Genomic DNA, 23,526 nt, shown 5'->3' on the forward strand with positions numbered 1-23,526 from the left:
CTCTGCAAATAGTGAAAGTTTTACTTATTCCTTACTAATTTGGATGCCTTTTATTTCTTTTTGTTGTGTGATTGCTGTGGCCAGGGGCTCCAGTCCTGTGTTGAATAAAAGTGGGGAGAGTGGCCCTCGTCTTGTTCCTGACCGTAGGGGGAACATTCTCTGTTTTCCCCACCGAGGCGGACGTTGGCTCTGGGTTCGTCATGGATGGCCTGTGTGAAGCTGAGGTGTGCTCCCTCTGGACCTGCTCCATTAAGGGATTTTACCAGGAATAGATGTTGTACTTTGTCAAATCTTTGTTCTGCATCTATTTTAATGATCATATGGGGACACCTGGGGGGCTCAGTCGATTGAGTGTCTGCCTTCGGTTCAGGTCATGATCCCGGGGTCCAGGGATCGAGTCCTGCGTCGGGCCCCCTGCTCAGCAGGGAGCTCGGGTCTCCCTCTGCCTGCCACCCCCTGCTCGTGTGCTTTCTCTTTCTCTCTAAATACAATCTTTTTTAAAAAATGATCATGTGACTTTTGTCCTTTCTCTTGTTGCTGTAGTGCTACCACAGATTGATTAACGAGCATCGAATCTTCCTTGTATCCGGAGAATAAACTCCAGTTGATTTTGGTGAATGATTTTTTTTTTTTTTTAACATTGCTGGATTTGGTTGGCTAGTATTTTGTTGAAGATTTTTGCATCTATGTTCATCAGAGATACTGGCCTATAATTCTCTCTCTCTGTGGTGTCTTTTTTTTTTTTTTTAATTATTTTATTTATTTATTTGACAGAGAGAAATCACAAGTAGTCGGAGAGGCAGGCAGAGAGGGAGAGAGGGAAGCAGGCTTCCTGCTGAGCAGAGAGCCCGATGTGGGACTCGATCCCAGGACCCTGAGATCATGACCTGAGCCGAAGGCAGCGGCTTAACCCACTGAGCCACCCAGGCGCCCCTCTCTGTGGTGTCTTTATCGGGTTTTGTTACAGGATAATGCTCATCTCATAGAATGAATTTTTAAAGTTTCCATTCCTCTTATAATTTTTGGAATAGTCTGAGAAGAATAGATATTAATTCTTTAAATGTTGGGTAGAATTCTGGGGCACCTGGGTGGCTCAGTCAGTTGGGCGTCTGACTTCTGCTTGGGTCATGACCTTGGGGTCCTTGGTTGACCCCCATGTTAGGATTCCACTACGTGGCAAGTCTGCTTATCCCTCTCCCTCTGCTTGTGCTCTGTCTCTCTCTCGGACAAGGAATAAGTAAAAAATCTGAAAAAATAAAAACAAATATCTGATAGAATTTGCCCATGAAACCATCAGGTCTTGGGCCTGTACTTGTTGGGAATTTTATGCTGATTGAATTTCATTGCTGGTAATCCTGTCTGTCCCAATTTGTATTTCTTCCTGCTTCAATTTTGGTAGGTTGTGTTTCTAGGGATTTATCCATTTCTCCTAGGTTGTTCAGTATGTCAGTGTGTAATTTTCTCAATAATCTTACCGTGGTTGGTTTCTCTGTGGTGTTGGTTGTTATTTCTCCTTTTCCATTTGTGATTTTGTTTACTTAAATTCTCTCTCTTTCTGTTTTGAGTCTGGCTAGGGGTTTATTAATTTTCTTCATCTTTTCAAAGGACCAGCTCTTGGTTTCACTGATGTGTTCTATTGTTTTGTAGTTTTGTATTTTGTTTATTTCTGCAGTCATCTTCATTATTTCTTTCCTTCTGCTGGTTTTGGTTTTCGTTTATTCTTTCTGTAGCTCCTTCAGGTGTAAAGTTAGGTTGTTTACTAGAAATTTTTCTTGCTTCTTGAGGTGGGCCTGCGCTGCTCTACACTTTCTGCTTCGAACGGCCTGGGCTACATCGCGGAGATTTGGGACCGTTATGTTTTCATTTGTGTCCATGTATATTTTCGTTTTCTACTTGATTTCTTGGTTGGCCCATTCACCGTTTAGTAGGTATTATTTAACCTCCACGGACTTGTGGTCTTTCCAGATTTTGTCTTGTGGTTGATCTCACTTTCATGGTGGTCTGGTCAGAAAAGATGCATGGTAGGACTTTGGTCTTTTTGGATTTGTTGACACTTATTTTGTGGCCTAATATGTGGTCTGTTCTGGATGGGGTCCATGTGCACTTGGAAAGAACGTGTGTTCTGTGTTTGAGGCTGGAATGCTGTGAATGTATCTGTTAGACCCATCCTGTCCTGCCCCGCTTTTAGTTGCCAACATTTGGTTATTGTTATCTTCATCCATTATTTCACTGGGAGTTGCAAAATGGTGATTTTCTAAATATGTCATTCCTTTGTACTGGTCACCTTGATTTTCTGAAAAGAAGAATTTTACTCCAAAAATCATTTAGCTACTCTGAAACATTATTCATGCAGAGAAATCAGGCCAAATGCTTTGGTTTCTTTATTTTCCAATTTTTAGAAGAATGAGTTGGTGCCCTGGCAGCTCCTGAAGGTTATTAACACATTCTTGGTATCATTAGCAACAGTGCATTCCTGTAAGTCTGCTGAATTTGGCCGGTAGCAGCCTTTTACTAGCTTGTTGTTGTGCCCTTTTGACAAGGCTCGGTCTCCTTTACAAGTTTCCACATGGTAGCATCTCAGTTCTGGATTTCCGTGAGACACCCTTTGGGCCATTCTGATATGGCTTTTTTTTTTTTTTTTTTTAAAGATTTATTTATTTATTTATTTGACAGAGAGATCACAAGTAGACAGAGAGGCAGGCAGAGAGAGAGGGAGAAGCAGGCTCCCTGCTGAGCAGAGAGCCCGACATGGGACTCGATCCCTGGTCCCCGAGATCATGACCCGAGCCGAAGGCAGCGGCTTAACCCACTGAGCCACCCAGGCGCCCTCTGATATGGCTTTGAGATTAAATCTGGCTTTACATTTTGGATTAGCCTCTTATTATTTGTGAGGTTTGGGCAAGTTATGAAGCTCTCTGAGCCTCACTTTACCTCTATAATCCGGATGATGCCGCTCATCTCACATCAGTGAGGTATCAGACATGAAACGCTTTGGAAATATGTCCCCTTTCTTCTTTCAGAGTACGTTTCTTGACAACCCTCCTGTGCGCTGCAGAGTCTGTAGCTGGAAATGAGGCTAACCCCCTGAGATTTACACAGGGTGAGGCCACTACGGTGGTGCCCGGGAGGGCATTGTTAACGTCTTCAAGTGTTGCGTCAGGGCATGGCGTTCACTGGGATTTCCTGTCTACCTCCTCCCCACAGCTACATGGTCTTCATATGTTACCTGTTGGGAACTAGAGTCCGAATCTGATGGAAGGCTGTGTCGGTTTGGCTCTGCCAGTGAACCTCATTAGAATTCTGATTTGGGACTAACCCATCAGTCCATGCGGTCTTACCTCATCCCCGTCAGAGACTGCAGATTCATTAGTTGGGGCGTGTAGGGTCTTCTGTCGTCTTCAGGCTGAAACACACAGTGTAAATGAGGAGGCTCTCTCGTTGCAAGTGAACCAGTGGAATCTTGCTTTGTGGGAACCCGAGTTCTGAAATCCAAATGGCACCACTCAGAGTCACTCTAATTGAAAGTGGCCCGAGGACACTCAAGTGGGCACATTTAAGACATACCGGGTTGCAGACGCTTGGCTTCCAACCCGGCCTGGAGCAGAGCTGGCCAGAGAACTGACAGGACGCCCAGGCTGTCTGTGGCCCTGGTCTGAAGGACTTGGTTCTGGGCAGGTTAGACTTTCTCTTTGCCACAGTGGTCCCTGTGGATCCAGGGGCCTGAACGCTGGCTGGTAACCTGGGGAAAGCTGGTGGTGGGAGAAGGTGAGGCGGTGTCCAAGGCTGGCTTCATCTTCTGCTGCTTTACTAGGAGACTTTTTTTCCAGCCAGGTCTTTGTGTCACTTGTCCATCTAGAACACTCTGGGAAAGCACCATAGGCTAGGGACGTCTTCCAGAAATGGACTGATGAGCCAGCCTGTAGGGAGAATGTGACTTTCGACAAAGCTTAACTTTCCGTCAAGTTGGCTAAAGGCATGTTTTTCCTTCTGACTCGAAGTGGAAGAAACAAAACTGACTTAAACATGGGGGCCCCTTGTGATGCCGAGTGTCTCCGGCGGCACCACCCCACACAGCACCCAGTCCGTGTCCTGTGGTGCAGGCTGAGCCCTGCTCTGGAGAGGCCCAGATGCTGTCACAAGGACTGGCTTCCAGAGCTTTCTCAGCAAACCGTCAGATGGTGAACCAGGAAGGGCTGAGGTGGGGTGTTGGACTACATGAGATCCATGGCTTTTAACTCCGATCGTGCCGCTTGACCTGGCTGTAGGATCTTGGGAAGATGGTTCGCATCACCTCAGCTTGGTCCTGTACAGTGGGGGTGACCCCATCGGCCCCTGTCCTTGCCAGAGCTTTATAAAGTTGGACGTTTCTCTCGTTATTAACACTCGTGACTGCTTCTGAGTAATAAAGAACCTGAGGCCACAGTTGCAAGCCTGTGAGCAGAGCACCGGAGAGCCATGCAGCAAACCCGGCAAAGCCCAGGGCTGCACAGGAGGCCAGGAGCCTGCAGAGCCAAGGAAGACAGATGCAGGCCGGGGTGACCCAGGGCTTCAGGAACCAACACGCAGTCCCCAGAGGCCAGCTCTGAACACATCCGGCCTATGGCACTCTGACGACTCACAGTCCAGGACAGAGCATCTGCCTGGGCTTGTACAAGCCGAGGATACGCTGGTGCACATCTTGACGGACACGTGTTTGCTGGGAGGTCATGATGGCAGACGGGAGAGCTGCCGGCCACAGGGAAGCCTGCGGACACCACCAGCTCCCCCCATATGCAGGGTCAGCTGTACCTCCTGACCCTTTGGTCTCTGCCGACTGGCAAAAGGCCAATAACACAGCGTCCAACAGGCTCAGCCTAATTCTTCCGAGTTTGGGGGTCTAGGAGCAATATGGGGGCTGTAGCCTCCCTCTTCCTGCTGGGACTGTCCCTGTTTGGGGCCAGAGAGCTGTGCTGCGGACGTGAGAGGAAGCAGGTGTCCTTGGAACAAGACCTCAGCAGGGGCAGGTGGCCTCTCGGTGACTGAAGGCTGCGGGTGCCTCATCGGCAGCAGTGGGGGCAGCCAGGGTTCACTGCCGGCCCACAGAGCCTCCTCTCGGGGGCCGGGCAGCTGCTCTCCCCCTCGGGAGCAAGCGGACCAGCGGATGACTCACACCTGAGTAGACCCCCGGGCAGCGAGCTGTGTTTAAATGGCGACAACGAGCCGGTTGAAAGTGGCCGACCTGGCAGGTCTGACGTTTGAGTCAGTAATTCCATCACAGCACACCACAGTAGGGTGCTGCTCAGCGAGGGCCACACTGTTTGTCTAGTAATTGGAGGACGCTCGTGACCACATATCCATGTGCCTTTGTTCACACAGAATGTGCAAAAGCTGTCTGTGCTCACCCTGAATCTCGCCGCAAATCTCTCCTCCCTGAGAAAGCGATCCCTCATCGCGTGGGCACCGGTGGGCATGCCCGGCCTGGCCCACGGAACACCTGGCATCCCCTGAAGGACGGGGCCAGACCGGGCAAGGGAGCTGCGAGCCCTGCGGACTGGTGACCGAGCCACGTCCTCTGGTGCTCGCCATCCCCTATTCCCCCACAGCAGGCCACCTCACCGGGGTACTTCCCGGTCCCAACAGGCGTCACAGCTCTTCTGCCACGTCAACTCTGATATTTCCCAGAGCACGGGCCAGTGCGTCGGAACTATCAGGTTGGTCGATAGTTTGATCTGTCACTGCTCGGTGACATTCAAGGCCATGCAGCTGACACGCGCTGCGTCGGAACCGAGCCCTGTGTCCTCCCTGGGACTTCCACCCCACTCACCTCAGACTCATGGGAAGTTCTTGGAGAAAGACGAGGATGGAGAGCTGCGTCTGACCTGGAAAGTCTCCTTGGATGAGCTTGAGCTATGAAGGCAAACATGTTGTTACATGAACTGTAAGACTGCTTCGTGTACAGAGCCCACCTTAGCACGTGAGGGACGCATGCCATTGAGAAGTGTGACAACTTACGTGATTTCATAGCAAAGCCACAGAGGGACACCCACCGTCTAAAGGACTTGGAGAAACACATGTTGGAACGTTAGATGCTGTACCCGTGGCAGACGGGTGCATACAGGTGCCGTGTACAGCCTCCAGACCTACCCTCGCCCCACACACAGGCTCATGCACACACAGCATACACAAGTGCACGTGTCCACACACAGGCAATACACCCAAACACAAGGACACACACGTGCATGTCTCCTTGTGCGTCTGGGTCATGCCCTGGGGATTCCTCTCTGCCTGGCCCGACCTCCAGAAAGAGCCATGCACAGCCTTCTTAGACATCAGAAAGCTGGGTTACCTCACACTGAGCCCTGGAACCCGGCCCTGCTCTTGCTAAACCATACTTTGCTGCCTTCCTCCGTCCGTCCCGTGTGTCCGTCTTCTCTGCCTCTAGCGGCTCCCGCCACTGCAGCAGAGCCGAGATCTCGCAGTGCAGCGGAGTCCAGTGTGGTGATACCGTCCGCATCTTTGTGGGTTTTGTACTTCTTCCCAGTATTTCTTCTTTTTAAAATTTTTAAAAAAAATTTATGTGTTTTATAAGGAGAGCTTGGGTGTGTGCCTTGGGGGAGGGCCGGAGGGAAGGGGAGAGACTCTGGAGGGTCTCTCCGCTGAGCGTGGAGCCCCCTGGGGCTGGATCTTGTGGCCCCGAGGTCATGAGCTGAGCCCAGATCAGAATCAGACACTAAACTAAGCCACCCAGGTACCCCTCAGTATTTCTGGTACGGGGATTTCCGTTTCCCTTTTCTCAGGGCAGTTTTCCACGTCCCCTTTCTTGGGGCATTTTACCTCCAGTTTCCCTGTGACTCTGCCAGGGCCCTGAGGCTAGAGCCCTTGGGGTGAAGCAGGCCCAGACCCAGGAGCCACAGAACAAGAACAACCCATGCCCTTCCTGGGATCCCTGTCTCATAACCCAAAACGAAACAGTCCTCTGGGATGCCGGTCAGGAAGGGTTCAAAACTCCTGCAGGTCCTTCCTGAGGGACCTTGCCCACAGGGAGTGTCCCGTGACCTGCACATCCTGTCCTCAGGCAGCCAGCTCCCTCGGCGGCCAGAGTGCAGTGACCCTCATCTACAACACAGAAATGGAGTTAGACGTCTGGTGACAGGTCCTTGGGCATCGCACAGGGACGTCCCTGACCAATTACCTGTGATGCCCTCCCGCTTCTGGGCCACCTTGTGGGCCTGTCATGAACAAGCTTTACCTTGTAGCCCATCTAGATCCTATTTCCTTGATTTATCTCCAGCTTTCTCTTCCTGGCGCAGGGGCCGCCCCGCTGGGAGCCCAGCCTGGGAGCAGTCTCACTCTGGGAGTGTCAGGCCTGCACTTCCACTGAGGTAGACCACTCACACCTGGGAGCCCAGGTTCAAGGTATGTGCACCCTGGGCTTAGCAGGTGCTGTGACGGAGCTGAGGGGCGAGTGTCCTCTAGCCTTCCCCAAAGCGTCGGTGAGTCTCTCACTGGTGAACTCACTGGTGGATTCTACTGGAGGAGGCTCGTTTGCTCTGAGGCGGGGGCACCGTGCTAGCCCAGAGACCTGACGTCCTAAGTGCTCAGCATACACCGAGAGCAAAGCCACCCCAGTCCACTGAAAAGCCCGCTCAGCATCGTTGTCCCCAACAGGTTGGCACTCCTGCTCTGTGGGATCGCAGGTTACAAAACACAGACTTGTGGGCAAACGTGGAGCAGGAGGACGACGGTTGCTGGACAGGTCCCTGGGCCTTTGAGCGACATCAGACAGAGACAGAGAAGGAGGAACTGCTTTCCTGGGCACAGGGACAGAGAACATTGAGCAGGATGGGACGAGGGAGGGACCGGCGGGGAGGACAGGTGTTAGCAAGGAGGTGGACGCTGAGGCCTCAGGGCCAATATTTAGTCCCAACTGTAGATGGGCTGGGTTGAGCCGTAACCCCTCACCATCTACCCCACCCCGAAGTCTGCACAGGCCAGCCTTATGGGGATGGTGACCGGCAAGGAGGGCCAGGACATGGGAAGGCTGGCTGATGAGAGCAGCAGAGAGAGACCTCCAAGGTGACGCCGCAGGAAGGAGAGCTGACCTAGGCCACTGGACCCATATGGGCGGGGATGGGGGTCCAGGCCACTGCCCAGCGCTGAAGGAAGCAGGTGGGGACTGGGGCACCCGGGCAGGGGCACACGGGAGGACGGTGATGAGGGAGGCGGTCGGGCCGCCAAGGGCGTGGGCACAGTACAGCCACACTCACCCCTAGGTCACTCACAGCTCACACCCCACCTCTCCGCACTCAGCACCGAGCACTCACGTTCTCTCTTGGCGCACACATGGCCCCTCTGAGGCCTCCAGCGCGCCCCTCCCAGGACCCCTGAAGCCCTGCCCCGTCTCTGGGAAGCGGGGGTCTCCCCTGGAGGTCCGCAAAGTCGCCAGCGCCCCTCAAGGACCCCGGGACGTGCCAGGGAGGGACCCCATGCCAGGGAGGGACCCCTGGGACCGCGGCCCTGCCGTGGACCCTGATCTCGCCGAGCGGAGCCCAGAGCTCGGAGGGACGGATCCCCTGGCCCGAGGCCCACCGCCTCCTCCCGAGGTTGGGGACCCCACACCCCGAGACCCCGCTCCGGGCCGCTTTTCCGTGGGCCCGCGCACGAACCGCGGCGCGCGACAGCCCTCCGGTCGCCCGGGAAGCGGCGGCGGGCCCCGCGGCGCAGCCCCACGTCCAGGCCCCGCGTGCTCGCGACGCCGCGGGGGACCGCGCGGGCGCGCACCTGCCCACGGGCCGAGCCGAGAAGGGCTGGGCCTTCCCATCGCCGCCGCGCGCGGCTTAACTCTGCGCGTCCCGCCGGCCGCTCCGCCTGGCGTCCCGCAGGGGTGGAGGTGGAGGGAGCAGGGCGCGCGGGGGGCGGGGGGGAGCCTGCGCGGCCGCGGGCGGGGCGGGCCGAGCCGTGGGCGGGGCGCCGTGGGCGGGGCCGGCGGGCGCTCGGCGGCGGGGCGGGGCGGGGCCCGGGCGGGGCGGGGCCTGGCGGGGGCGGGGCCGGCGGCGCTGTCCGGTGCTGAAGCGGCGGCGGCGCGGGCTGCGCGGGGAGGAGCGGTGCTCGCGAGTCGGTCCCGCCGCCCCCGCCGCGCCGCCATGCACTGAGCGCCGCCCGCCCGCCCGCCGACATGGGGCCGCTGCCCGCGCTCCTGCTGCTGCTGCTGCTGCTGCCGCCGCGCGCCGCGCCCGCGCCCCGCGCCCGGCCGCTTCCGGGGCTTCTCGGTGAGTGGGGGAGGGGGAGGGGCGCGGGCGTCGGGGGTGAGCTGCGAAGGCGGGGAAGGGGCGTCTCGGCGAGGGAGGGGGTCTGGGAGTGGGGGAGGAGATGCCTGAGGTGGGGGCGAGGGTGGGGGCTGCTCGGTGAGTCACGGGGCGGGGGGAGGGGGCTTGTCGGCGGGGGGGGGCGGGGGAGGGGCTTCTCGCGGGGGGTTCCGGGGAAAGGGTCTTGTCGGCGAGTGGGGGTGTCTGGGGAGGGGGCCTGGCGGTTGAGGAGGCGGGGGAGGGGGGCTGCTCGGCCAGCAAGGGGCGGGGGGAGGGGGCTTCTTGGCGAAGGAAGGGGGTGGGGGAAGAGGCTTTCTAGTGAGTGAGGGGGCGGGGTGGGGGCTTCTTAGCGGGGGAGGGAACGGGGGGCTCCCTCGGCGGGGGGGGGCTTCTCATGGGGGGGGAGGAGGAAGAGGAGGGGCGGGGGCGGGGGCGGGGAGGAGGTTCCTGGGCGCGCGGGGGCGGGGTGGGGCGCCCGGGTGCGTGAGGGGGCGGGGGTCGGGGCGCGGTGGGAGGCGCTCGCTGGGGCAGCGGGGGGCTTCGCGGGGTCTCTGCCCTGCCCGGGGCGCCGCCGCGACCTCGCCGCCGCGCCCTGCCTCAGTTTCCTCCCGGGCGCCCCTCCCCGCGAGGACTTCCGCCCGGGTCGGCCCCGGCGGCCTGGGGAGGGCGCGCCCCGCGCGTGCGTGTGGCCGCGGGGCAGGGTCCCGGGGGCGCTGGACCTGGTCGGCGGCGGCCGTGGCCCCCCCCCGCGCCGCGCCGCGGACTCCTGCCTGCGTGGCCCGCCCGTGGCCTCCGCCTCCCCCGGCCTCGCCCGCAGACGGACATTTTCCTTCGGCGACTGAGGTGGAGGGACGCGGGGCCGAGCCCGAACCCGCCCCCGAGCGGCCCGGCCGGCTGCGGGCGTTCTGTGGCGCTTCGCTCCGAGGCCGGAATTGCGGAGCAGACGCGTGAGAATATCGGTGGTGACCGCGGTGGAAAGTGAGGGCCGCGGGCGGCCCGGGTCGAGGGGAGGGGCGGCGCGTGGCCCCCGGCCTCCTCCCAGCCCGGCTGCCCCCTGGGCTCCGTGGTCCCGAACAAAGAGACCGCGAGGCGGGCGGCGTCCCCCAGGCTCCTGGCTCGCGCGGACCCGTCGCCCCGAATTCCTTCCTCGCATGTGCCTGCGGCCTGGTGGCCCGGTTGGGGGACAGCTGGTGAGAGGCCCGCTGCGGGGAGGGGTGCGTCCCACCCCCCACATTCCGGGGCTGAGGGCCGCGCATAGGTCGTCCTGGTCGGGGGAGCCTTGCTCGGCGCGGGCTGGGCCTGGGTCCCTGTGGGGTCTCTGGGGCCTCCCCCGGACTGCGGAGAGCGACTGTGCGTCTGGCCTCGACGCCTCGGTGAGAGCCGCTCGCTCGTCGGCCCGAGGCGACCCCCCAGGTCAGGGAGACCCGGCTCCGCTGGCGGGGTTCGAGGCAGGGCAGTTTCTGCCGACGAGGTGGGACGTTGGTCCTTGGCTACTCTTTCCCCGTTGGAATTCCCGGTCCCAGCGCCCGCTGTAATCCCAGGGAAGGCAGGAGGGCGGGAGCGAAGGGAAATCCGAACTGGAGAGGCGGGAAGAGGAGGAATCGCTACCCGACAAAGCAGTGGTATTTTGGCTACAGGCAAAGTGGAATCGTATTTAAAAAGGTGCCGTATTTCTCCTCTGCTTCCTGGGGAGTCTCCTGGGTACCACCTTTATGTGGGACACTGGGGGTCCAGACATCATTCACACTGTCTCAAGGACTCGGTTGGGAGGGTTAAGCTGCGCCATTCCCCACGTGATTGGAAATTGCGTGGCAGTGTATACAGACAACGCAATGTAAGTGTGGTCTTCTCATTTTGGAGTAGCATGTGGCTTTGTCTACCTGTGAGGTCCCTCCATCTTGTCCACTCAGCCTTCTGTCCCCAACGTCCTCACCAAGAATGCTGCTGCCAGGTTCTCAAAATTCATATCCCCGTCTTCAGAAAGCTCGGGGAGAACCACAGTCACCTCTGAAAGGTGTATGCTACCGTGTTTCTCTTTCTCCGCTGTCCGGATCTTGCCTGGTCATGGTCACACTAAGTACCTTGTTCCAAATAAGGGTGGAACGCACAGCGAAGATCCCCTGGAGACCTTAGTGGTGGCCCAGCCTTGCCACTTGTTCTCTTCTTATTTGTATAGTTCAGGTTGGCACCTAAAGGTCACACACAGCTCAAGGAAATCTGAGGTTTTGCTCCTTGCTAGCATCATAAAATTGTCGGGTAGAATGAGGAGTCTCCTTTTCCCAGTTAAGACCCAAGACCAGGTCTTTCTGTACAGGTTGCCTTGACTTGAGTCACAGTTCTCTTCAGATTGAGACAGTGAAGGACTTGTTAATGAAAACCAGGGTCAACAAAGGTGCTGAAATCTGCATGTATTCTCCTTGTTCGGAGCCACATTCTATGGTGCTACCATGTTTCCACAGCAGCTATGGGCGGGATCCCAGTGGCAGCGGGTGTCTCACCTTTCCCTTTCTTCACCTGCACCCTCCCCATCGGTCACTTGAGCTTCATGCCCCGCTCCACCTTCGTGTCCATGTCTTTTTGGTGCAAAAAGCTGTTTTATGGCACATAGTTTTTCATTATCTTTGACACTGTTATCAGAGCTGAACACGGTGGGAATTATGGCACCCCCATCCATGAGACGATTCAGCTTTGCTTCTAGTCCAAGTACCGTTAGTGCATCAGGCAGCCTTGTCCCAGGTAGCTGAGCGGTTTGGTTCTCTTCCATAGGGTTCCATCTTTGGGTTCCTCCCTCTGCCTTTCTCTGTGATTTCAGGACCTCCTTTTGTTCAGGTGGTGCCACCAAGGTCTGGTGTGAGTGAAAGATGTTTGTCTTTAAGCCAGTTTTTAGTTCTAGGGAAGCCAGCTTGGGAACCTGCTCGAACAGCCCCCACATTTAAGAGCATTCCTATAAAAGGACCTTCTCTTGCTAAAGAAATGAAAATCTCATTTTCCAAAGCACACGGTCAGCCTCTCATGAAAATGTTCCTTGGAGAATCCAGAGTCAAAGCTAGCCTCTGCCTCTAGCTTTGAGATGGGTGCGTGTCTCTCCTTCTCCCTTGTCCCGCCTTCTGCTTCGCCTGCGCGTAGCCTTCATTCACCAGGGAGCCCGCTCGGAGCTGAGGAGAGAGCAGCTGGGGCAGGGGCCGGCTGCTTTGTCACCTCAATAGCCTGATTGTCTATTTTTTAATCAAAGCATCCTTTCCGCCACAAAAGCACACATCCTTCTTCGCTCTTATGTCCGTAGCGCTTGGTTCTGTGGGGCGTACGGTGGTGAGCAGCCTGCCTCTCCCCGACTGCACAAAGCCTGCTCCGTCCTTTCTTCCGGCTGAGGCTTTGCCAGTCTCCTCCCTCGGCCCCGGCTCCCCCAGCGTCCGGTGCCGACGGCCCCGTGCAGAAGGACGGGGCGCGTGGAAGGCCGTGGGCTTCTGTGCAAGGGCGGGGACGGGCGGCGGGCTCACCCACGGAGCCGGATGCGTTGGGTGCAACTGTGATGCCGCCGTCTCTGGACACAGGAGATGTGTGTCAGACGTGGAAGGAACGTGTGCGGAGTGAAAGGTTTTGAGACGGCTTCCTCTCGGGGCTAAGCTTCGCCGTGCGCCTCGCAGCTCTTCTTTTTAAAAGCCGATCTGGTTTTGTACCTGGTGACCAAGATCGTCCTCGGTAGCGCCCACTCGTCGGTGTGGGAGGCGTGCTCCGTTTTCCGGACTCGGCTTTCTGCTTTGCTCCGTGGCATGCTGGGTCCCATCGTGGCCCGCGTGCAGGCATGTCTGTGGGCCACGAAGTGCGCAGACGTGCAGAGTCCCTGGCTTTCCCCGCAGAAGGCGAGAGCAGAGTGGGACATCCGCAGTTAGGTGGGGACATGGGGCCAGGGGCTCACCCGGGGTGATGTTCTGGAGAGCTCTAGAGCAGTTATTTTCCCTTTTACATGATGATAACGGCTGCGCTCTGAGCTGGTGTTGTTCTTGGCCCCCCGCCCCAGGCAGGCGATATTACCCAGTTTGTGAATGCAGTTACTCACCCTTTTTATTTTTGAAAGTTAGGAACATGGGCGAAGAGGAGAAGTTTGAAAGAGGCCTGGCGTTAGCTGAGCCGTCCTCATACATGCTGTTCGTCAGAAAGGTTTCTGTCACCACGATCTCTTGGAGACTTACCTTAGAACTTAAAAATTCCCTATGAAATGGTGTTTGTAGCTAAACGTAACTCAATGTGACTCACATGAAAAATAAGCCTTTGGCCGGGTGCCTGGGGGGCTCAGTGGGCCTCTGAAGGCTCTGCCTTCGGCTCAGGTCATGATCCCAGGGTCCTGGGATCGAGTCCCGCGTTGGGCTCTCTGCTCGGCAGGGAGCCTGCTTCCTCTCTCTCTCTCTCTGCCTGCCTCTCTGCCTGCTTGTGATCTCTGTCTGTCAAATAAATAAATAAAATCTTAAAAAAAAAAATAAGCCTTTGGCTTTGGGTGGCATGTATTTGAGATATGCCTGGCTATGTGTGACTACTGCTACTCTAAGAGTCTTTATGTGTGAAGAGGCAGAAAACAAAACAAAACAAAAAACCTTAAGAAATGGGCGGAAAGAATTTGAATCCAGATGTGTTCCCGTAGACGCAGGCCCAGGGAGGCTCAGTTAACCAAGAGCCTGTCTTATCTCTACTGACAAGATGTTCCATTTCCTGAGAAAGCAAACAGCTGAATTTGCGGCAGATAACTCTCGGCTCCGCAGAAAAGCACCCGGCAGCTGTTTCCACATTACTCGAAACTGACCTTCATGAATGTGGGTCCGGCTGGACTTAGTTTTGATCTTGGTTGGTAGGAGGACAGAAAATGAAGAAGCAGAAACAATCCGTGCACTTTTCTGCTGGCTGGAAACAGTTTGTCGAAGGAAGAAGGGAGTTTTTTCTTTTAATTCTCGTTCTCTCCAACACGTCTGCCACAAGCACTATTTAAATATTTAGGGCAGGAAGTGAAAAGGGGTGTGGTTCTCATGGAAACACTCCTGTTCACATGTTAAATGACCTTTTTGTTTGTTCTTGGCGTCTGCAGCTGGTAAGCAGGTGACTCCCCAGTAGGTGTGAGGCCCTGAACTGTGAGCGAGGCGCAGGTGTGTGAAACGTCAGGGTTAGTCTGTCTTTCGAGTGGTCTGTGTGTGTGTGGCGTGAAGAAATAAGGAAGCCGGTCAGGGTCTCGTGACGTTCACTTGCTGCTGGCTGTCCAGTGCGGGGCGCCTGTTAACTGGGCGTTTTATTTCTTTCATTTTCATCTGTTCGCTCGGTCCTATGATTATGGTTCAGAAAATGCAAGGATACTCCCTCTCTACATGGGACTAGTATTGGTTTCCACGTGGGCAGTTGAACGGGCAGGAGGGGAGTGTTTATAAAACAGATCGGGGTGCTTTCTCTTTTCTAATTTAATGAAAAACGATTATACAGTGAAATGGAGTTTTTGTTTTGATGTATCAGTCTAGGTTTGGGTTCTGATGACAGCTCGTAGAACAGTTCCTTCCCCCCAACACTGCCCTGTGCTCCCCCTTTGTACCGACAGCCTACTTTGAGCCCCTGGCAACCTCTGGAACCCTCTACGTGCAGTTACATGTACTCCCTGGAAACTCGCCGACTCCTTGGTAGGCGAGCCTTTGCACCTCCCATCTCACAGATGGAAAGACTGAGGCTTAGAGGGGTTAGGAAGAGTACGGTAGGGGCGCCTGGGTGGCTCAGTGGGTTAAGCCTCTGCCTTCGGCTCAGGTCACGATCCCAGTGTGCTGGGATCGAGCCCCGCATCGGCGCTCTGCTCAGCGGGGAGCCTGCTTCCTCCTCTCTCTCTGCCTGCCTCTCTGCCTCCTTGTGATCTCTCTCTCTGTCCAATAATAAATAAAATCTTTAAAAAAAAAAAAAAAAAGGAAGAGTACGGTAAGATGCTTGGTGCTGGGATTGGGTCCTAGTTCTCTGACCTTCAGGTTTCATTTTCTTTCCAGCGGGCGACCCCAGGATGAGGCCCCGGGGGTGGCTCCTTAGGATGTAGGTCCCAGCAGAAGGGATCTGCTGGGCAGACACCCAGAACAGGGGAGTCTGCCTCTTATTTTGACGGGGACAGAGGGGATTTTCACTTGTCTGATTGTCTTTCCTAAAGAGCTTCCGAACCACTAGGCTTGAAGGGCCTGTTTGGGACAGAATTGGAAAATGCCCTTTGGTCTGGGGGTGCGGGGAGTGTTGGTTTTCTGCCGCGGGTTTTGTTCTGCGTGTCAGAGTCCATGATCTGGTTAGTCTCCCTGAGTGACTCTTCATGTATGGAAATGGATAACGTGTTTTTGGACACCTTGAGCCTTTCCTCATGGCAGGAATGCAAGTGACACCGTAGGGTTCACGGCTTACTGTGCCCCTAACCACGGTCCAGAATGCCCAGTGCTTACCCCAGCCTCTTTGAATGCGGTGCTGCAGACCTCGAGGACTAGCTCTCACGGCGGCCGTGCCGGGAACACTGCTCCAGAGCAAGAGAGGACGAAGGAGGGCTATTCTCCTAAGAAGGTCTTCAGAGGAGGTCCCATCTGGAGTTGACGTTTAGCACGGCGAACCAGCAAAGGGATGGCTCTTTTACTCTCCCATTGTTTTCCGAGGCATCTGGTAGGGGAGAGAATGACGGCCGTTCTGTGTCGCTGTGTGTTCTGAAGGTCCATTTTGGACTCTGATGCAATGTCCTACATACAGTACAAAAGATATTTGGGAATGGTTCGTTTGGTGGAAGGAATTTTCAGGAGAAAAGCTGACCTGGCTTTCAAAGGGAAAAGGACTTTAATTAATGAGTTAATTAATTTAAAGGTTTTATTTATTTATTTGAGAGAGAGAGATAGAGCATGAACAAGCAGAGGGACAGAGGGAGAGGGAGAATCAGATGTCCTGCTGAGCAGGGAGCCTGACCTTGGGCTCGATCCTGGACCCTAAGATCATGACTTGACCCTAAGGCAGACCCTTAACCGACTGAGGCCCCAGGCATCCGAGGAAAAGGACTTTATATTAATGGTGCAAGTTCTGATTCCAGCAGTGAAATATGGTCAACCTGTAAACGGACAGAGCAGCCAATAACACGGGCCATGGGAGGTGGATGCTTTTTCCATTTGGGCCCGTGGCTTTAATCCAGGTTAAAGCAGTAATTAACCTGTGGTAGGGCTCGAAGCCAATGAGGTGATTTGCACGTCCTCTGAAATCGCTGGTGTTTTAATGGCAGCAGGCGAGGCAAACTAGCGAGAGCTCCCTTCTCCGTGGGGCTGGGCACGGGAAACGGAGTGAGGAAGCAGCTTGGGCCACCACCTGTCTGCCGGCCTTCTCACCTCAAGGCATGTTCTGTCCTGCAAAGGCACATCTGCTTTTACCAAAATATCACTCAGGACTTCTTGAATCTCTTTCTCTGCTTTTGCCCGAAATAAGGTCTCGGTTCTGGTCCCTCGTCTTCCGTCCCATGTCAGTGTTGTGCGAGCAGCACCGCTGTGATGGTAAGCCCGCGTGGGGAATGGTGGCTTCCGTCCCAAGGGGTGGGGGTCCGTCCCCGTGACCGTCTCCCCAGGTTCTCAGCCTGCTTCACCAGCGTGTTCTGGTCCTTGATTCCACGAGATAATACACGAAAAGACACGAATACTCCAAGTGATTTGTGACAGCGTGGTGGGGAATGGCAGGGTGTGGGTCCAGAGCACAAGTCAAATGACAAATGCAGCGTTTGGTGTCGCACGTCGACACGCGGAGACATGGCCGGCGGTCCCCATCTGGTGATCTTCGCAGTCGCACTTACATTAGAAGTCAGGGGGAAAGTCAGAGGAAGCGACAGGACTTCACTTGTCGTTTCTCTGAATTCGTACCTCGAGCGAAGTACCAAATTCTTCTTCTTTTTGAGAGGATTATATGAGGTGGCGGAGAGTCCTTGGTACCGGCTGTCTGAGATGTCACTGTTCCTGGAAACCCCATTTTATTCCAGTTAATGTTGGAGTTTGGTGGCCAGACAGGGCAGGAGCTTATTATTGTCGAAAATACCAGTTCCTCGGTGAGTCCGGGTCTCAGCTGACTGACTACTGAGGGTGTGAAAGCATCACCAGTACGTTTTATCTTTCAAAAAAGATTTATTTATTTTAGAGAGAGAGCCTGTGTGTGCTTGCGCCTGGGGCGAGGGGCGGGGGGGGGGGGCTGAGGGACAGGGAGAAAATCTGGAGCGGCCCCCCCCCAGCCCTGGACGCGGGGCTCGATCTCACACCACCCGCGCAGACTTTGGGAGTGGGACGCTTAGCCGGCTGAGCCCTCGGGTGTCCCACCGTTGCCTTTTAAATAGTAACGTCACTTACGTTTTTTGATAAACGTATTTAAAAATATAGTTACACACAGTTAGGATGGAAACCGAATTATGTCGTAGCGAGAATGACTAGTGGTGTTGAGCATCGTCTGAGTTTATTTCACATCAGCCCTTCAAAGAGTTTAAAGCCCTTGAATAAGAGAAATTGGGCTTAAGTAATAGTTATATACATTTCTTACATGTTTGAGTGGAAAGTATAAGAAAAATACATACTCTTTTCAGGTACACTAAACATTTTCTTTTAAAATATTATATAATGTTTGATGAATGCAAAAATCAGAACCCTTTTTAGTACATTTGACCAGTCTTGGCTGTGTTGTTCTTAGGTGTCTGCCGTCCTCTCTTGTCACAGAGACATGACAGCCGTCCAGTGCTGGAGCCCGGAGGACGCACAGACTTGTAAGAGCAGCGAGGGTCCCACAGAGTGGGGGCTGCACCAAGAGTCCCACGGAGCATTGCCCGCCTGCCTTCCACAGCCTCACGCAGGGACAGCACATCACAGTGAGGGTGTGACACAGGCAGCCTCCCTGCACCCTGAGGCCTCTATTTGAGCAGAGTGAGGGCTGAGCGAGTCTCCAACCGCTGAGTCCTCCACGTTGTATGCCGCTTCCCCGAGGACTTGGGGTGTGAGGACATGCATGTGTGGTGCCACTGTGCTCTTTCAGCAAAGACTGCAGTGGCCACCAGGAGCGTCGGGGTGGGGGGTGGTCAGGAGGCCTGGCTCTGTGAGCATCTCTCTCGGAGGACACTGAGCAGAGACTTTCTGATCTGGGGCTCAGGGTGTGTGGGCCTGACAGACCAAGTCCCCCTCTGGAGGGGGGGCCCTGAGCTCTAGACCCTGCCTTGTTGGTGTCCAGCAGTCACCACAGTTTGTCCCTTTCGGCTTGTGTGTGGGCCACTCGTGCGCTCTGCCGAAGCCTAGTCTCGCGCTCTGTGGCCTGCGTCTGAGTTGCAGCTGGACAGGGGCTTCTTGCAGGCCCGGCGTCCACCCGAACCGCAGGGAGAGATGGGCAGCCTGGCGGTTCAGGTGTGTCAGGTCGTGTGCCCTGCAGGGGGCTGGGTCAGGTTCCTTACGGAGGGGCAGTGGCTCTGGGCCTGGGCCCCGTCGCGTTGTCAGCCTCGCGGTGTCCTCTCTCTCCCCGGCAGCTGTCCCTCAGAGAAGACGGGACAGGCTCTCCCTTTGCTCTTCTGGAGGCCGTGGGGCTCCCTGGGTTCTGCAGGTGCCCGGACTGTTTGTGGGGTGGCGGGAGGGGTAGGAGCTGAGCCCCTTGCGCCTTCCACCTTGGCCCGACCCTGTGTCTGTCGTGACAGTCGGCTTCTACGCCTGTGCGTCAGGGATGGTGCCCTTGTGTTTGGTCCCTGGTGGTGAACTACCGTCGTGTGCGGCCGCGTCCACAGCACCTGACTCCCCCGAGAAAACCTCGCGGAGATGCCCGTGGGGTGAGGTGGGCAGAGGTGCTGGTGGGTGCCGTGTGGGGTGGCGCGCGGGGGCGAGGCATCCCCACTTGAAGCCCTTGTGCCGTGGGGGGCACGTGTGGGGCTTGCCCGGCAAGGAGGCCCCCGTTCTGAGCCCCCGTGGCCGTCAGTATCTCTTCCTGTTCCTGTGGCCTGGAATGCGCCTGCACTAAGGCCCTGTGGCCGCATCCAGCTGGGACAGAGACTCCGACGTCAGACGTGAGACTGGGCCGACGGTCATTTCTTGCCGAGCCAGGTCTGGGCGAAGGGCCTCTTCCGGCCGGAGCCAGGCTGTGTGCTCGGGCACCATGGCGCTGTGCCAGGCAGTGCCCCGCCCGCCGGTTGCTCCACACGGTCGCCGAGCTGGTCTCCTTGGGAGCGGCCGCACCAGGCCGTGGGGTTCGCTTCCGTTTTGTCTGCGGCGAGAGGCAGGTGCTTCGAGAGGCCGCGTTAGGTGTGGGTGTTCCAGACCCAGAGAAAACGCACATGAATTCTTAATTGCTGGGAGCCTAAGCATTTTGACGGTTGAATAAAGAAACCTTTTCATTTTTTTTTAAAGATTTATTTATTTTAGAGAGAGAGAAAGAGAGAGATTGCGGGAGGAGCAGAGGCAGAGGGAGAGCCTCAGCTGATCTGCCCGAGTGCAGGGCCTGACTCGCTCCCACGAGCCTGAGATCACGACCTCGGCCCTGACCGAGTCAGGCCCTCCCCCGACTGTGCCGCCCAGGCACGCCAAGAAGTCATTTTATTCATTTATTTAAAAAAAATTTTTTTAAAGATTTTATTTATTTGACAAAGATCACAAGCAGGCAGAGAAGCAGGCAGAGAGAGAGGGGGAAGCAGGCTCCCGGCTGAGCAGAGAGCCCGACGCGGGGCTGGATCCCGGGACCCGGAGACGATGACCCGAGCGAAAAGCAGAGGCATAACCCTCGGAGCCACCCAGGTGCCCCCCCCATGACAATTTCTGATAATCGCTTCTTCCTTACACACAGTGAGCCTTGGTTTTAATTTACTGCTGTCCCAGAGGATGGGCGCGTCCGTGCAGGTCAGGCAGCCTGACAGGTGGAAACTGCGGCGCTGGTCGCTGAAACCATCTTGTGAAACTCACACAAGGAAAGCCAGTGTCCGGCCAAGGCAACGTCAGAACAGTCTGGGGATGAGGAGTGACTAGAGAAAAGCATCGGGGCACCCGGGGGGCTCGGCAGGCTATACCGCTGCCTTCGGCTCGGGTCACGGTCTCCGGGTCCTGGGATCGAGCCCCGCGTCGGGCTCCCTGCTCAGCGGGGAGCCTGCTTCCTCCTCTCTCTCTGCTGCCTCTGCCTGCTTGTGATCTCTGCCTGTCAAATAAATAAATAAATAAATCTTAAAAAAAAAGAACAAAAAGAAAAGCATGAGCAGTTCCTGAGGGACAGAAAGACCAAATGTTAGCGACGAAACGAGGTTTTGCTTGGTTGTGTGTATTTTGTCTCTTGGGGAAGTAAGATGTAGTTCTGAAAGAGCAGCTGATTTAGTGCTATTCTGAGAAGATAAAAATGTGCAATCAAGCTGAAAATTTGGATATTTATATAGATATGCCTGTTCTTATTTTTCAAAGGTTTCGAGGGATTGAAATATAGATGTTAAACCCACTTTAGGATCATATCAGTTCATTAATGATAAAGTCTATTAGTGATGCTAAAAAGTTGATATTTTTGGTCTAAATGCTGTTGAAGAATATATAGCATTTGTTTAATGATTAAATGTTTTTCATAGGTATTCTGGAAAACACCGGATATCCAGGGTAAATTTAAAGTCAAGCACTATGGAAAAAAGAATGTTCCCGACTGTTAGAGGTGGCCTTACATAAAATAACACGTCTCACGAAGATTGTAATTAAATGGGTACTAACTAAAATCAAAACCTTGTTTTGAAAGATTCTACCGGGTCTGGATTTATTGTTACCGTGTTCCTCATGTAGTGTTTCCTCCGGAATATCGAAAGATGCCGCTTTGCTGTGTGGGATACACGAGCAGCGGAAGGAAGAACGCAGTCTCGCGGGACAGACAGACAGTTGTTGGGACCTGCGGCCTGGAGAAGCAGGGGTCGGGCCCTTCCTGGAACCCAGTGGCTCCCGCTGTGGTCTCCACGGTCTTCTGGTTCACCCAGCAGGGGTGGGAGGTATGTTCTGGGCCCTCCAGCGCGGACGCAGGGAGGCTGCTGAGACGCCCCCAGCCCACAGAGCGGACGGCGGCCACGCCACGCCCGAAGGCCGGATGTGAAGGCAGATGGGCCGCGGCTGCTGGCCCCGCGCTCCTGTGTGGCCCAGCGAGAGCTCGGCTAAAATGTGGCAGGACGAACTGTAGAACACGTCTTGCCTCCTGCAAGCCCTTCTCCAGTTCAGGCAGTGACCACCAGGAAGATCTGACCCTGTCGTTCTCCTGTTGGAAACCTCCCCAGCCGCCCCGGAGGAGGCCCACGCCCCCCACTTCACACCCGTCCCCCAGGCCCAGCTCCTCTCCCCAGGGGGGCTGCAGGGATGCCCTCCAACCCGTCTGTGTCCCCACACACACTTACTTACAAGTTATGCGTGTGCTGTGTTGAACTAATGCTTGTTATAAGTCAAGTTAAAAAACAAATTTAAAAGAATGAGGGATTAATAATCATTGAAGTAATTATTGATTAGTCATTAAGACACAGTTTCAGGTATGAAAACTCCTCCGTAGGGGTGTCTGGGCGGCTTAGTCCGTTAAGCATCTCTTTCCTGCTCCGCGTGGAATCCACATGAGGGTCCTTTCCCTCTGCCCCTCCCCCTGCTCGTGCACACCCTCTCTCTCTCTCTCTCAAATGAATACATCTTGGGGGCCTGGGTGGCTCAGTGGGTTAAGCCTCTGCCTTCGGCTCAGGTCATGGTCTCAGGGTCCTGGGATCAAGCCCCACATCGGGCTCTCTTCTTGGCAGGGAGCCTGTTTCCTCCTCTCTCTCTGCTGCCTCTCTGCCTGCTTGTGATCTCTCTCTGTCAAATAAATAAATAAAATATTTTAAAATATCTTAAAAAGAGAGTATGACAAAATTAAAAAACTTCCCCATACTCACCAAAATTACTATTGATAATATTTCAGATGCTTAATTTTTCAGTATCTTTGATTTTAATGTCTTTAAGCTGGTCGTCTACTATCTCAGGTCACAAGACGCAGTTAGAACAATGTCCACTTTTGATGATAATATATGTAAACCCATATTTGGATGAGTCTAAAGGATGAGTTATGGTCTTTTTAGCCACTTTCTTGTTGGGTCTGGTTAAATTGCTGTGCCTTTGACCTCAGAATGTGTCCGAAGGACAGTTCCCACTAAGAGAAGTGTAAGTACTCAGCCCCATTTTCTGTGTTTTTGCGGTTGTTAACAAACATGATTCCTTTGCAAGAATCCCTTCAAGTCTCTGGCTCGTGCTGTGTTGGTTAGAGCGGGTCCTCTGGTCCACAAGTCACATCACCAGGCGCAGTGCTTTCCCGGTGAGCTGCAGGGCGTCGAGAGAACCGTGGGAGGGTCATCCATGCTTCCTCCCCCAGACCCCAGTGGGCGGTTGGCCAGGGCCTCCTGAGGCTGCAGAATCAGCCCGTGGGTCAGATAGGCTTCATCGTGAATGGACATGGGGGCGTGTTCCAGCATACACACTCGGTGATTTTTGCTGAATAAATAAAACAGTTACAGACTTACAGAGCTGGAGGAGTTTCCCTGGTCTGGTTGCAGCAGTGTATAAATACTAGGTGAGGAGGTTCAGATCTACGACGTCGAGGTTGCACGGCCTCCCAGAAGGACCCCGACAGGGAACCTGAGGAGGACTGTGGGGCGGGCAGTGTCTCGGTCCGAAAGTCTTCAAGGGAGGAATGGACATGAGAGTGCGGGGAGCCCTTCCTAGAGTCGGGGACGGCCGCTTATTCCTCCAGTCCCTTCTGTTTGCTTTAGGGCTAGACTGTTTTCGAAAGTGAATCTGAAAATTGACTGTAATCACAAGTAACAGAGTCTCATCCTGAAAATGTCTTAACTGGATCTGCCTTCATGAGAAGTAAAAGCTGATTTATTTTCTTTCTTTTTTAAAAAAGATGTTACTTATTTATTCGAGAGTGAGTGCATGAGTAGGAGGAGGAGAGGGAGGGACAGGCTGGCTCCCTGCTGAGCATGGAGCCCTGACATGGGCTCCATCCTGGGGCCCAGAGATCAGGACCTGAGCTGAAGTCAGGTGCTTCACCCACTGAGCCACTCAGGCTCCTGAAAGCTGATGTTTTCTGTATTTCTTTTCTTTTTTTTTTTTTTTCAAAGATTTTATTTATTTATTTGACAGAGAGAGATCACAAGTAGGCAGAGAGGCAGGCAGAGAGAGAGAGGAGGAAGCAGGCTCCCTGCCAAGCAGAGAGCCTGACCCGGGGCTCGATCCCAGGACTCTGAGATCAT

The 23,526-nt window shown here is 54.9% G+C and overlaps 2 protein-coding genes across 3 annotated transcripts in view; one reads left to right on the top strand and one right to left on the bottom strand.

The window, feature by feature from the left end:
* Positions 1-2,842: 2,842 nt before the first annotated feature.
* Positions 2,843-8,806, bottom strand: LOC116568538. Its single transcript, XM_032303999.1, has 6 exons — positions 8,761-8,806; positions 7,954-8,135; positions 5,992-6,037; positions 5,804-5,886; positions 3,565-3,917; positions 2,843-3,482 (listed from the first exon to the last, which is right to left on the bottom strand). The coding sequence occupies exons 1-6, from the start codon at positions 8,798-8,800 to the stop codon at positions 3,335-3,337; spliced, it is 852 nt and encodes a 283-aa protein (XP_032159890.1). The 5' UTR covers positions 8,801-8,806; the 3' UTR covers positions 2,843-3,334.
* A 255-nt stretch (positions 8,807-9,061) lies between these two features.
* PTPRN2 (protein tyrosine phosphatase receptor type N2) overlaps positions 9,062-23,526 on the top strand; it is a 709,963-nt gene continuing 695,498 nt past the window's right edge. For both annotated transcript variants that reach the window (XM_032303991.1, XM_032303993.1), the window contains exon 1: positions 9,062-9,248. In XM_032303991.1, coding sequence (XP_032159882.1) covers positions 9,155-9,248 — 94 coding nt within the window. In that variant the 5' untranslated portion in view covers positions 9,062-9,154. The remainder of the gene's footprint in view (positions 9,249-23,526) is intronic.

Source organism: Mustela erminea, chromosome 11 (genome assembly GCF_009829155.1).
Source record: "Mustela erminea isolate mMusErm1 chromosome 11, mMusErm1.Pri, whole genome shotgun sequence".
In the NCBI taxonomy this organism is placed as follows: domain Eukaryota; kingdom Metazoa; phylum Chordata; class Mammalia; order Carnivora; family Mustelidae; genus Mustela; species Mustela erminea.